Genomic DNA, 15,412 nt, shown 5'->3' with positions numbered 1-15,412 from the left:
TACTCTGATCTCAGATAAACCTTTTGAACTACAAAATCATCACTGCATGGAGAAACCCAACTCTCCCAAATTTTGTCCTCTTGGCCTTTCAGCCTTTCTCTAAATGGAGGTTCTATAATGTTGTTTGTGAAATAGTTATTCTCCTTGGAATTATTTTCCCTCCCACCCCTCCCCTTTTGTATGGTTTCTGAGAAGGTGAAATTATGATCCTAGCTTATTATTTAACAAATTCAAGCCACATTCATAAACTTTTATTTTATTTGTTCACAAATGATTTTCAACATTTACTAAGTGCCAGGTACTATTGTAAGGACTGGGAATGGGGTTGTAAATGATACAGACAAAGACTCTGCTCTTAAAAAAAAAGAAAAAAGATCAGCTGGGCCTATGCTGTGTAAGGAATAATGTTTGGGTGCCTACTTTTGACTCAGGTGTCAGGGAAAGACTCTCTGAATATCAGGGAGCCAGACATTGAATTACTGGGGAAAGAGTGTTCCAGGGAGAGGGATCAGCTAGTGCGAGGAGCCTAGAGAAGGCGAGCATGCCTGGAACACAGTGGGCAGGTTGTGAGTTGGATGAAATGCAGTCTGAGCAACAGTAGGAATAAGATACAACACAGTTTTGTGAACCTGGGCAGGATGCTAGTTCATAAATCCAGGCCTTATTTCCATGTGTATAAATGAGATAAAAAGAAATAAAGCTTTTCATTTTTTTTTTTTTTTAATCACAAAACTTATAGGAATTGGTGGTGAAGACTCTGATTGTGGCAGAACCTCACGTCCTGCATGCATATCGAATGTGCAGACCTGGTCAACCTCCAGGAAGTGAAAGTGTCTGCTTTGAAGTCCTGGGATTTGATATTTTGTTGGATAGAAAACTAAAGCCATGGCTTCTGGAGGTAAGGTGTTTCTTTAAGAAGGAAGAGAAGTGAGTACTGTTCTTGTCTATTAAAACAACTGCTTGTTAAATGTGTACTTGGCACAGTTATTTCATTCATTGAGCATAAAGAGGCCTGACTGGAGTATGTTGGAGGAAGAGAATAATTCAAGGAATACATTTGCTCAAGTGGATCAATGTGTTTGATTTTACTTTTCCCAAATCAGCATTGGGTGAATTTCTAGGCTAGGCATTTTGCATATATGCCTGGATCTGCTGTTACTGATTTGAGGTCTACTTTCTCTACTGTTTTCTCAGCCTCACAGATCTACCACCTCATGACTTCAGGATATTGTGTTTCTTCTGTGTGAGTGCTTGGGCTGCTGGACTGTAGCTCCCTGGCTTCAGTGACCCTCCCCTTCAAATTCTCCTAGAGGAGAGAGGCTCCAGTTAGCACATTAATCTTGGTTAATACCTAACACACTGGGTAACATGAGTTCTTCAAGACCATATTATGTGCCTAGGGCTCCCCTCATGTCTAGCCTGTCAGCTGTGCCTTTGGATTGGTTTTCTGCCAGTCCCTGTGGTTAGAGTCATCATTATTTTTCTTCCATTATAAAAGGTCACTTAACATTTAGAAAATACAGAATAATATAAAGGAAAAATAAAAATGATCTCTAAGATTTTTTAACCTTTCTTTCAGTCATGCTTTTGTTATATATAGAAGAAACCTAAGAAGTCATGTGGTCCTACAGTGCCCCAGCCAGTACACCTGGTTCTGATCATCAGGCTCCATTGTCATAGATTGCATGGCCACAAAATACTGTGTTTAGGAAAATAGCACCTATCTAAACACCTAGTATTTACTAGATTACTTACATTTTAAGGAATATATTATTATAGAAGATATCATCATCAACTACCTTTAATTTTAAGTTGATTACCCCTTTTTTTTTGTTAATGATTTAGAAATTAGAAGTTACATCTGTAATACCAAGGTTTCGGAAAGCAAATTGAGTGATAGGTGAAAGCAAGACATTCAAAATATATTTTTAGGAAAGACACTTCCAGTTTGAGGGCTCCCGCTTTCATGTGTGTGTTTGTTGAATCTACTGTGAACAAATAATGTGTATTATTGCTAATCAAATACAGTTCTGTCAGGTATTCAAATTATGCTCCTGGCTTGGATCCTAGAAATAAGATAAATGTGAAGCACTTTATGTATGCTTTTACTTCCTCCGCTCCTTGAATGTGAAAGCATTTGACTCTGAACAGTGGCCCTTCCTCTTACTTTCAGTTCAGTTCAGTTCAGTTCAATCACTCAGTCGTGTCCGACTCTCCGCGACCCCATGAATCACAGCACGCCAGGCCTCCCTGTCCATCACCAACTCCCGGAGTTCACTCAAACTCATGTCCATCGAGTCAGTGATGCCATCCAGCCATCTCATCCCCTGTCGTCCCCTTCTCCTCCTGCCCCCAGTCCCTCCCAGCATCAGACTCTTTTCCAGTGAGTCAACTCTTCACATGAGGTGGCCAAAGTATTGGAGTTTCAGCTTCAGCATCAGTCCTTCCAATGAACACCCAGGATTGATCTCCTTTAGGATGGACTGGGTGGATCTTCTTGCTGTCCAAGGTGCTCTCAAGAGTCTTCTCCAACACCACAGTTCAAAAGCACCAATTCAGCACTCAGCTTTCTTCACAGTCCAACTCTCACATCCATACATGACCACGGGAAAAACCATAGCCTTGACAAGACGGACCTTTGTTGGCAAAGTAATGTCTCTGCTTTTTAATATGCTATCTATGTTGCTCATAACTTTCCTTCCAAGGAGTAAGCGTCTTTTAATTTCCTGGCTGCAGTCAGCATCTGCAGTGATTTTGGAGTGCAGAAAAATAAATGGCCAGAAAAAAAAACTCTTGATGAAAGTGAAAGAGGAGAGTGAAAAAGCTGGCTTAAAGCTCAACATTCAGAAAACTAAGATCATGGCTTCTGGTCCCATCACTTCATGGGAAATGGATGGGGAAACAGTAGAAACAGTGTCCTGATCAATAAACCACTTAAAAAAAACAAAAACTCCACAATAACTTATTTTAATTTTATATTCATTGTTTCTTTTTTTTAATTTTAATTTTTATTGGAGGCTAATTATTTTACAGTATGCCACCTCATGCGACAAGTTGACTCACTGGAAAAGACTCTGATGCTGGGAGGGATTGGGGGTGGAAGGAGACGGGTACGACAGAGAATGAGATGGCTGGATGGCATCACCAACTCGATGGAAATGAGTTTGAGTGAACTCCGGGAGTTGGTGATGGACAGGGAGGCCTGGAGTGCTGTGATTCATGGGGTCGCAAAGAGTCGGACACGACTGAGCGACTGAACTGAACTGAACTGAACTGATATTGGTTGGTTTTGCCATACATTGACATGAATCCGCCCCAGGTGTACATGAATTCCCCCTCCCGAACCCCCCTCCCACCTCCCTCCTCCCCTTATCCTCCCTCTGGGTCATCCCTGCATACCAGCCCCGAGCATCCTGTAACATGCATCGACCCTGAACTGGTGATTCATTTCACATATGGTAATATACATGTTTCAATGCCATTCTCCCAAACCATCCCACCCTCACCCTCTCCCACAGAGTCCCAAAGACTGTTCTATACATCTGTGTCTCCCTTGCTGTCTCATATACACGGTTATCTTTTGCATATTTCTAAATTCCATATGCATGCATTAGTATATTATATTGGTGTTTTTCTTTCTGGCTTACTTCACTCTGTATAATAGGCTCTAGTTTCATCCACCTCATTTGAACTGATTCAAATGCATTCTTTTTAATGGCTGAGTAATACTCCATTGTGTATATATATCAAAGCTTTCTTATCCATTCGTCTGCAGATGGACATCTAGATTGCTTCCATGTCCTGGCTATTTTTCATCATTTTCAAATCAATCATAGCCCATTAAAAAAACACCACAATAATAGGGAGCTGTGGGTACTGAACATGTATTAAATCAAAACAGTTGAACGAATCTGAGATCATAGTATTGCGAATATACATTGTTAAAAACCTTTTGGCGCCATCAAGTGGAATAAGGCAGAGGATGCCTCTGAGCATGTGATAACTTAGTTAACTTCAATAATTGCAGGCGATGATTCATAGTGGCAAATTACAGAGATTTTCAGTCATAGAAAACATTTTTAGGGAAAAACATGGAAATTAAGTGGAGTATAAATATACTTCTGGTTTGTTAAGTATCCTTAATTTGCAAATCATTGCACCAGATGGTGGAGATAAAAGAAAAATAAGAGAATACTTGTCCTGTTTTTGTAGGGGACTCAGTTATGTGTTTTATAATAATAATAATTACAAGTATAAGTAGGAAACAGGAGACAGCACAAACAATGATTAATCTCTTTGTGTACATGTGTATATTTGCGAGTTCAAAAAAAGTCTGCAAAAGAGTGAACACCTGGTCAGAGTACTTAAGGCTGTAGAAGGTGGGGCGGGGCCAGGGATTAGGAGAGTTGGGGTTGAGGCTGGGATAAGTTATAGGCCAGAGGGAACAGCACTAATTTAGCAGCCCAGAAACTATTATGGAGACTTTTTTTCTGTGCATAAAATGATTGTGCTTATCTTGATAATAAAACTATAATTTGGACAGTTAATAAATATATTAATTTAATTTGCTTTCTATTAATTTTCCTTTTGTGTGCATTTACAAGCTTCTCTGCTTTAAAACTCTAACACTGTGAGCTTTGTCTGTTTTACAACCATGTTAGGAAATGAGAACAAAGAAGTCATCACATAGTAGAAGTTTGGCTGGATGGAGCCGTAATTTTCGGTGTTTCTTCTGTCAGCCATTTGTGGTTTTTCTTTTCTTTTTACCTTTAAATTTCTCATAAAACTTAAAATCCAAAGTGTTAATTGAGTTAAGTTTTTCTGCCTTTCCATATATTAGTTTATTTAGTATGTAGGCACATTTCTTCATAGACCAATTTCTTTCAAATGATAGTAGAGGGAAGAATCTGAAATAGATGAGAGAGAGGATTGTGATTGTGTTGTATCAAGGCCTCCGTACCATCCTGGTGGAGCGATATGCCTGGCAGAATTCCAGGCTGCAATTTGAAATGAAACACTAAGATTTTCCATACAGATAGATAACATTTCAGTGAACCACTTAATCATCGATTCCTAAATGTCTGTTTTATTTTAATAATCCTGTTATATCTAGCAGCAGAACTATCTTTGTTTTATAAATTCTAGAGCTGGAATGCCTGAAACTTTTTTTTATGTAAAATATACCACTCTATCCTTTCTCTGCACTTGTAAGAGGAAATGCTTGGAACTTTGAAGTAGTAGACTAATAAACTCCCTTTCTCAAAATCCCCTGGAATAAATGCATATTCTTGCAATTACCAAGTTATTCTCTTCCCCTTGAGACCACATCACAAAGATAGAAATAGGTTCATCACCTTTTAAATCAGAAATCAGCAAGGACATAGTACAGTAAGGCAAATTGAAGAAATTAGTTTGCCGGCGTGCTGTGATTCATGGGGTCGCGGAGAGTCGGACACGACTGAGCGACTGAACTGAACTGAACTGAACTGATCTCTACACAAGGAATACCATGTAGCCATCAAAATGATGGCATACAAGATTTATGTGACACACCATTCAGAGTAAACCTTGGTTATAAAATAAAATATTTAGTACAGAGATATATTTGGAAGGTAAAATGAATATGATGAATATGTGTAGCAAATATCTGGAACATCATTTATCAAATGGTTAACAGTATGCTAGATGTTGGGATTGCAAGTGATCTCTCTGTTGTCTGTTGGACTTTTGTTTCTAATTTTTCTGAAGCGATCTTGTGCCACATTTCTGATTAGAAGCACTTATATTCCTGGATGATTTAACTCTAATGTGGTATTTCCTTAAGCTGCTAGTTGTAAAATGCATGCTGTCAGTTACCTTGTCTCCTGTGATGCTGGATTTGTATAAGATGACCCTCCTCTTTGAATAGCAGGATGCATGTTTTTTGAGATAGCCTCTGGAATTAGTTGGTGGTCAAGAAGTTAAGCTGTAGTTTTGAACTCAATAGTGTTCTCATCAATTGAGTTAATAGAATAAGTAATTTCCCTAAATATCTGCTATTCCAATTACATTTTCATAACATCAACAATAACAACAAAACCCACCAATAGCAAAGAAAAAACAAAAACTCTAGCTCTTGAAATTATAGCATATTATAAACTACATTTCTGGGTATATATATATATATATACACATATATATATGTATGTATATAAAAGTATATATAATTGCTTGTTATTTTTCTTCTTAATGAAACTTTGGAAGTGATGGAGTAAAGTAGAACAGTTGCAAATGGCTCATTTATTTCCATGAATCCTTAAACAGTTAGAAAAGCTTATACAGGTTAGTCTTCAGATACCTTTAATGTTATCCTCCAAGTAATTTCAGTGAAATGAAGTAAAATGAAAATTGATGAATTATTGTCTGACCCAGGTAGAAAGAGAGAAAATTTATTTTTAGGCAGCAATGGATGATCCATCCAGAAAATCTGAAAAGAGGGGACTGATAATTTCAACACGCAAAATTCATATATGAGTATACTTATTACTATATTGGTAACATGCATGTTATTTTTTGTTCCATGTTATTATTATTACTGGTCGTCCAAACTTTTTGTCAGGATGAATCACTTTAACTTTCTAAATTTAATACCTGGCATGCATGGGGTGATAATTTGGAGAGAGTGGACTGGAGAGAGAGCAGATAATGCTGACTGAAAAATCCTGAGCTAAGGCAGCAGGGGAAAGGAGCAGTGATGACAGTCAATTCCTTGCAAGTCCTTGACTTAAATTAAGGTGATGGGGAATGCAGGTGTGGCAGTGGTAACTGGACCATCGACTATGTAGAGTTTTGAGATTTATTGTAGAATCCTTCTACTGGTTGAGGATCCCACATTAGGTTAAAAAATTTTTACTGAATATAGATTGATCTGCCAACATTTGGTTACTCATTGTTTTCTTTGTTAATTTCAGATTAATCGAGCTCCGAGCTTTGGCACTGATCAGAAAATAGACTATGATGTGAAAAAGGGAGTGCTGCTAAATGCACTGAAGCTACTAAATATTAGGTAAATTGTTTCCTCTGTGTTTTGGAATTTTTTCACCATGTTTGGTATAGAACAGTCATTTGCAAATAGAATTGGCTTGTAATTTTAGTATTTTATATTGTGAGTTTCTTGATTCTGTTTTTTAAACCCATTTAATTTTCTTCTCTTTGAATATCTTTTCCTCTCCTCCTGAACTCTACTCCCCCTTCCCCATGTATGATTTGAACCTATAATAAATATGCTTAAATTTCATTATTGGTATAATTATTGAATACAGAGTATGAGGTAGAATTGGAACATACCTTAGGAAACCTTCTAGATTGTTTCCTTACTTCATAAGAAGAAACTAAAGCATAAAGGTCACTCAGAAAGTAAAAAAAACTCAAAAATGCATTTCCTACCTTTCTGTCCAGAGGTCTTCCCAGTATTTCAGGCTGCCAGGGTAGATGGAAAAGAGAAGCAGTTAAGTGAGCTTAACTTTTCCCATTGAAAAGAATAGACAAGTTTCCTTCTTTTTAAAGGCTGAATAATATTCCATCGTACCACATTTTTTCATCCGTTCACCCATTGATGAACATAGATTGCTTCCTTGTCTTGGCTGTTGTGAATAATGCTGCAATGAACATAGGTGTGTGAGTATCACTCTAAATCCTGATTTCAACTTCTTTGGATATATACCCAAAATTGGGATTGCTGGATCAATGGAATATTATTAGACTGGCTGCCATTTACATGATCATGAATATCAAATATTTGAAATGTTGCTATGTGGGAAACTGTTAGCTTATTATGAGAGAAACTTGTTAGAAGTTTAACTGAATTGTTTAATGAAACAGTGAGCTGTCTTCTAGTATAAGTGTTCAAATAACTTCTAGGACCTCTTGAGGTCACTTAAGTGGAATTTTGTGATCTCAGTTGATTCTAATTGTTATTTCAAGAACACTGTAAGAGCTGTGGGATGCCTCCAAGCAATTTATTTACTTGAAATATTTTCAAACATTTAGTAAATGCCTGATTGAGAAGTAGATTTATATGGAAGGCATTATTAGAAAGAGATTGAGATATAGCTTGTTCAGAAATTTTCATGTGACCCCTTCTTTTGTGTGATCAGAGAACGATTTGCCTAAATTCCAATATTTCAGTTATTCTAAAGGAAATGAATAGGAAGGAAAGAGATATAGAATGGGAATTTTTTATTTCACTTATATAAATGTATCAGGTATTTTAGATTATTTAAGCAATATACCTATACATTTTTTGGCATACATATTGTTTAAGTAGTCCTGTCAAATGTATGACTTAATTTCTTAGTCTCCTTTTCAAGTTTAAGGACTTCTCATTTCTCTCCTGGTCTGTTTTATTGATTCCCTTCCTTCAGCACTGACTTTCACCCCATCTTGTGGCATCCACTCTGTTGCTCTCCAAGTCATTTAACAAGTGTTTATTGAGTGCCTACTGCTATAGGAGTAGGTGCTGGGGGTTCAAAATCCCCCATGATTCCTAGGTTTCTGGCTTAGATGAGTTGTTTGACAGTATGTGTTTTATTTAGATAAAGGTTTTAGGCAAGAAACAGACTTAGAAGTGATGGGGGAAGTAGAAATTAAGAGATAATTCAGTTTTAAACATGCTGATTTTGAAGTGCTTTGAAACACTCAGGCGGAATTGTCAAGTGGGAGATTTGATACACAAGGGTCCCAGGAGATAAGAGACCTCCATGTGACTGACATACATGTATGGATTGCTGTTGAATTCAGTGGATGAGAACATAGTGTGTGTATATTGAGAAGTAGAGAGGGGCAAGGGCAGAGCCTGAGAGATGCGAACATTTAAAGAGATACTTGTAAATTCTACTATTCTGCTTAGATTGTTTCCACATTATCAGAAAGTTTAAACATTGCCTACAAGTCATTTAATCTTTAGACATAGACTCTTTATAATCTAGCCCTTGCATCTCTTGCCAACCTGATCACCTTTTCTTCTCTTTTCCTTGCCTTGGAATTAATTTTTTAAAAGAACACTTATACGATGCTGTTCCGCGTGTCCATAGTTTTGTGTGTATTCTCACTTAATTTTCTTTTAGCTTTGTCCCTCTGGTAGATGTTGACTCATTTTTAAAAAACTGTGGTAAAATATACTTGAAACTTACTACTGTAACCATTTTTAAGTGTGCAGTTCAGTGGCAATAAGTCCATTCACATTATAATGCAATAATTACCTCCATCCTTCTCCAAAACTTTTTCATTGTGTGAAACCGTACCTATTAGACAACTCCATATTTTTTCCTCTCACCAGCCTCTGGTAAACACCTATTCTGCTTTCTGTCTCTATGAATTTGATTAGGTACTTCATATAAGTAGAATCATACAATTTTTGCTGTTTTGCCTTATTTAGGTTAGCATAATGTATTCAAGTGTTAGTCTCTCAGTTGTGTCCGACTCTTTGCAACCCCATGGACTGTAGCCCGCCAGGCTCCTCTGTCCATGAATTTTCCAGTATTACTGAAATACTGGAGTGGGTTGCCACTTCCTTCTCCAGGGGATCTTCCTGATCCAGGGATCGAACCCAGGTCTCCTGCATTGCAGGCCGACTCTTTACCATCAGAGCCACCAGGGAATGCACAGTGTATTCAAGATTCATCCATATTGTAGCATGTAGTCAGAATTTCCTTCCCTGTTAAGGCCCATTGCATGTATATGCCACATTTTGGTTAACTTATTCTTGGTTAACTCATACCTAGCACAAACCTGACCTTCTGTTTGAAGCCTTTGCTATAGCAAAGTGGTTTCAGTTCAGTTCAGTTCAGTCGCTCAGTCGTGTCCGACTCTCCGCGACCCCATGAATCACAGCACGCCAGGCCTCCCTGTCCATCACCAACTCCCGGAGTTCACTCAAACTCATGTCCACAGAGTCCGTGATGCCATCCAGCCATCTCATTCTCCGTCGTCCCCTTCTCCTCCCGCCCCCAACCTTTCCCAGCATCAGAGTCTTTTCCAGTGAGTCAACTCGTCGCATGAGGTGGCCAAAGTATTGCAGTTTCAGCTTTAGCATCAGTCCCTCCAATGAACATCCAGGATTGATCTCCTCCAGAATGGACTGGTTGGATCTCCTTGCAGTATAAGGGACTCTCAAGAAAGTGGTTTACTTCCTTGCTTTTGCCGTCACCCCTACTACTATCACTTTTTAAGTAGCATCCACTGTAACCTGTGTATTTATTCACGTTGTATTCCCCTCTCCCCCTTTAGACCATTGCAGCTGGAGGGCAATGTCTCTGTTCATCTTTGTATTTCCAAGGCCATGTCTAGAACTAGAGTATAGTGAGTACTAAATAAAATGATGACAAGGATGGGGAAGGACATTTCATTCAAAGGTAACTCCTTGTAGTAAGATAAGGAAGTGAGGCAAGCACAGCATGTTCATGGAACTTCCAGAGTTTCCGTATTACAAGAGCTTGTATGTGTGAGGCCAGCTGATTAGAAAGAGAAAACCCTTGGGTGGAATCACAAGATAATGAGTAGTGGAAAGAACAACAGAAAGTGTAAACGAGACTCCTTAGGTCAGTGTATGGATATAGCTGAGTGGAAAAACGCTGATTAAAATGCTGAGTGAATGGAGATCCTTTGGTCTCTGGCTAAATTTTGTTTTGGACTAAGAGTCATTAATGCTTATTTATAGGAACGGAAACATAGTTCTTTATTTGTATGTGCTTGAGCTGTGTTTGTCAGTGTCCTTGTCTGTGAGGGAAGTGTTTGCTGTGTAGAGGTGCATATATCTCTGCCTTCATTTCTTCCACAGCATTCTCATCATGGTATTCTCAGTCCTTTTTTTGTTCTCCCTACCTCTATTCGGTCATTTCATTTTTTTCTTTCTCTTACCTTTTTCCTTTCCAATTTTTTAGTCTTTGTTCTTTCCTCTTCCTTTTATTTCTATTCCCCTTTAAGTTGTATGGTATGTAGAAACGATTTGTCCTAGGTAAAATGGAATAAAATAAAAGTTAAGAGCTACCTAAATCACATTTTTCATTTCCTCAAACAAAGGAAACTCAGCCAAATTTCGTATTTATCACTGGAAAAATGATATTCTTAATCATCCAGTCATTAAGATTAGAAATCTTGTTGCCATCTCAAGTTCAACCCTTTTTGTTACTTCTCACATTTAATTAATAATAGTAATTAATCACCAAAGCAAATTTGGAAAATTCAGCTGTGGCCACAGGATGGGAAAAGGTTAGTTTTCATCCCAATTTCAAAGAAAGGCAAAGAATATTCAAACTGCTGTACAAATGTGCTCATTTCACATGCTAGCAAGGTAATGCTCAAAATCATTCAAGCTAGGCTTCAACAGTATGTGAACCAAGAACTTCCAGATGTATAAGCTGGATTTAGAGAAGGCAATGGCAAGCCACTCCAGTACTCTTGCCTAGAAAATCCCCTGGACGGAGGAGCCTGATAGGCTGCAGTCCATGGGGTCGCGAAGAGTCGGACACGACTGAGCGACTTCACTTTCACTTTTCACTTTCACACATTGGAGAAGGAAATGGCAACCCACTCCAGTGTTCTTGCCTGGAGAATCCCAGGGACGGGGGAGCCTGGTGGGCTGCCGTCTATGGGGTCACACAGAATCTGACACGACTGAAGTGACTTAGCAGCAGCAGAGAAGGCAAAGGAACCAGAGATCAAATTGCCATCATCTGTTCAGTTGAGTTCAGTTGCTCAGTTGTGTCCAACTCTTTGCAACCCCATGAACTTCAGCATGTGAAGCCTCCCTGTCCATCACCAACTCCCAGAGTTTACCCAAACTCATGTCCATGGAGTCGGTGATGCATCCAACCATCTCATCCTCTGTTGTCCCCTTCTCCTCCTGCCCTCAATCTTCCCTAGCATCAGGGTCTTTTCAAATGAGTCAACTCTTTGCACCAGTTGGCATCAGTATTGGAGTTTCAGCTTCAGCATCAGTCCTTCCAGTGAACACCAAGGACTGATCTCCTTTAGGATGGAATGGTTGATCTTCTTGCAGTCCAAGGGATTCTCAAGAGTCTTCTCCAGCACCACAGTTCAAAAGCATCAATTCTTCAGCGCTCAGTTTTCTTTATAGTCCAACTCTCACATCCATACACGACTACTGGAAAAACCATAGCTTTGACTAGATGGACCCTTGTCAACACAGTAATGTCGCTGCTTTTTAATATGCTGTCTAGGTTGGTCATAACTTTCCTTCCAAGGAGTAAGTGTCTTTTAATTTCATGGCTGCAATCACCATCTGCAGCGATTTTGGAGCCCCCCAAAATAAAGTCAGCCACTGTTTCCACTGTTTCCCCATCTATTTGCCATGAAGTGATGGGACTGGATGCCATGATCTTAGTTGGATCATAGAAAAAGCAAGAAAATTCCATAAAAAATCTACTTCAGCTTCATTGACTACAATAAAGGCTTTGATTGTGTGGATCACAACAAATTGTGGAAAATTCTTAAAGATATGGGAATACCAGACCATCTGACCTGTCTCCTGAGAAATCTGTACACAGGTCAAGAAGCAGCAGTTAGAACCGAACATGGAAAAACGGACCGGTTCCAAATTGGGAAAGGAGTACTCAAGGCTGTACATTGTCACCCTGTTTATTTAACGTCTATGCAGAGTACATGATGGGAAATGCTGGGCTGGATGAAGCACAAGCTGGAATCAAGATTACTGGGAGAAATATCAGCAACCTCATATATGCAGATGATACCACTCTAATGGTAGAAAGAGAAGAGGAACTAAGCCTTTTGATGAAGGTGAAAGAGGAGAGGGAAAGAGCTCGTTTAAAACTTAACAGTCAGAAAAACTAAGATCATGGAATCTGGCCCCATCACTTCTTGGCAAATACATGGGGTAAAAGTGGAAACAGTAACAGATTTTATTTTCTTGGACTCTAAAATAATTATGGATGGTGACTACAGCCACAAAATTAAAAGATGCTTGCTCCTTGGAAGAAAAGCTATGACAGTTCTAGACAACATATTAAAAAGCAGAGACATTACTTTGCTGGAGAACTCTTGAGTTTCTTGGACAGCAAGATAATGAAACCAGTCAATCCTAAAGGAAGTCAACCCTGAATATTCATTGGAAGGGCTGATGTTGAAGCTGAAGCTCCAGTACTTTGACCACCTGATGTGAAGAGGTGACAGTGGAAAAGATCTGATGCCGGGAAAGATTGAGGGCAGGAGGAGAAGGGGAGACAGAGGATGAGGTAGTTGGATGGCATCACCAACGGAATGAACGTGAGTTTGAGCAAACTGCGGGAGATAGAGAAGGACAGGGAAGCCTGGTGTGCTGCGGTCCATGGTGTCGCAAAGAGTCTGACACAACTGAGCAGATGATCATGCTTGCAGTGTCACTCCAAGTTGATCTTTATAAGAACTTTAGAAGAGAAGTGTTATTGTTAACATTTGATAGATGGAAAAACAGACCTAGCCGTTAATTTACCTAAGATTATATAGCTAATCCGTTGCTATACTATCACTATTTTCTCCTGTTACCTTCAAAACTTCTGTTTGTTGGATGGAAATCCATATTTGATGAATGACTAGATGAATATATGTGTGAATATATAAATTTAATAAACATTGATTCCTAGTCCCACTGTATCTCCTCTTCTGCTCCTTCTCCTTACAGGGATAAGATTAGAGCTTATTTGCATTCTGAAATATGATCTTATGTTCTATATTTTAGGACCAGTGATAAAAGGAAAAACTTGGCTAAACAAAAAGCTGAAGCTCAAAGGAGGCTTTATGGTCAGAATTCAATAAAAAGACCCTTACCAGGTTCCTCAGATTGGGAACAGCAGAGACATCAGTTGGAGAAGCGGAAAGAAGAGCTGGTATGAAAATTTTAGCAATCTACCTACAGTTTGAATTACATAATTCACTTGTCAGGTTTTATTTGTAAAGTTTCTTCATTTCTAGAAGGAGAGACTCGCTCAGGTACGGAAGCAGATCTCGAAAGAAGAACACGAAAATCGACACATGGGGAATTACAGGTAACCGTGCTTTTGTTTTTTTATAGATTGAAAAAGTGAAGTGTCAAAACAGCAGTGTCTATGTTTTTTAACTTTTAAGCTTATTTTAAGCCGTGTTTATTTCATGCGGAGAAAGTGCTTTTTGTTTAATTTACTTCCAGCAAGGAAAGATAGTCAACAAGTAGATGGTTCAGACTTGGTGAGAGCTTCTGCTTGCCAGCCTCAAGGGTGGTTGTGTAAAGTCTTTTAAGCCTGATGTTATCCTGTTATCTTATTTTATTATCATATGGTATTTTGAGAAAGTCAGGTCTCTTAGTATTCTTTCTGTCAGTTCAAGTTGTTTTTGTACTTTGTTGTAAATCCAAATGTATCAGGAACCAGGCAAATAGTGAAACTGTCTGGAGGAGCCAGGTATGAGACAGTAGAAAGCAACGTGGACTGTGTGGAACTGGACCCCCTCCACAGTGTCACATTTGACAGGAGAAGTGCTTTGTGTTCCTGTAAAGACTGCCCCTCTTCCCAAGATTTGATAATGACTCGGCAGAATTAGGAGAATTTGACATCATTGAGCTTCCTGCCCTCCCGGTAAGGTGTTCTTTCCAGCCTTAATACCATCAGCAGTAGAGATGAAAACACATTCCTCTCAACCTAATTTTCTCCAGCAGAGAGGAAAATTCAGCCACCCTTCAAAAGATCATTAGGGTTAGTCCCTACATTCTTGTATATATCAATAATCACAGTAAGTCTAAAACTTTCCAAACCTTATCACTTAAATTATCTTTGATAAAGCTCTCCAGTATTTCTCCAATATGTCCCATTGCAATTCTTAAACCACCTCCCCTCAACCAGATCTTTATACTATGCTTTCTGGAACTCATCACTTAATGATAATTCTCTAGATAAACTTCAGTTTGTATGGGTAACAGATAAAAATTTATGGATTTCTCGTACTGTATTCATCTTTATTTCTAGCACCTGTAAAGTGACTGATATAGAGTCATGGATTATCTTTATAGTTTACCTTATGTCTTGCACTATAATAGCTTTTTAAAAAAGCTGGTTTATCTGATTTTATTGTAGGCGAATTTATCCTCCTGAAGATAAAACATTACTTGAAAAGTATGAAAATTTGTTGGCTGTTGCCTTTCAGACCTTCCTTTCAGGAAGAGCGGCTTCATTCCAGCGAGAGCTGAATAATCCTTTGAAAAGGATGAAGGTAAAAGAATGAATGTTTATAAAGAAAAAAAAAGAATGAAGCCAAACAATATGTCCTTAAAAACAATCCATCTTAGTTCCACATGTAAAACCATTTCACGTTTAAGATGCACTTTTCTTCCATTTTAACAGTTGGTAGTGTTTCATAACCAGGCAAATGATTTTATAAATAAGTTATC

General features: G+C 38.5%; 1 protein-coding gene across 7 annotated transcripts in view; it reads left to right on the top strand.

Moving 5' to 3' along the window:
* The window catches only part of TTLL7 (tubulin tyrosine ligase like 7), a 114,414-nt gene that overhangs the window by 28,195 nt on the left and 70,807 nt on the right, over positions 1-15,412 (top strand). For all 7 annotated transcript variants that reach the window (XR_016037205.1, XR_016037206.1, XM_088835432.1 and 4 more), the window contains 5 exons: positions 740-898; positions 6,951-7,045; positions 13,733-13,880; positions 13,966-14,039; positions 15,099-15,234. Coding sequence is in view for 5 of the 7 variants with exons in the window: in XM_088835432.1 (XP_088691558.1) it covers positions 740-898; positions 6,951-7,045; positions 13,733-13,880; positions 13,966-14,039; positions 15,099-15,234 (612 nt within the window). In the remaining 2 variants the exon portion in view is untranslated. The remainder of the gene's footprint in view (positions 1-739; positions 899-6,950; positions 7,046-13,732; positions 13,881-13,965; positions 14,040-15,098; positions 15,235-15,412) is intronic.

This window comes from Moschus berezovskii, chromosome 4 (assembly GCF_049115385.1).
Source record: "Moschus berezovskii isolate FMDL1 chromosome 4, NW_MosBer_1.0, whole genome shotgun sequence".
Taxonomy (NCBI): Eukaryota; Metazoa; Chordata; class Mammalia; order Artiodactyla; family Moschidae; genus Moschus; species Moschus berezovskii.
The sequence above is the reverse complement of the archived record's forward strand: the minus strand, read 5'-3'. Positions and strand labels throughout refer to the sequence as shown.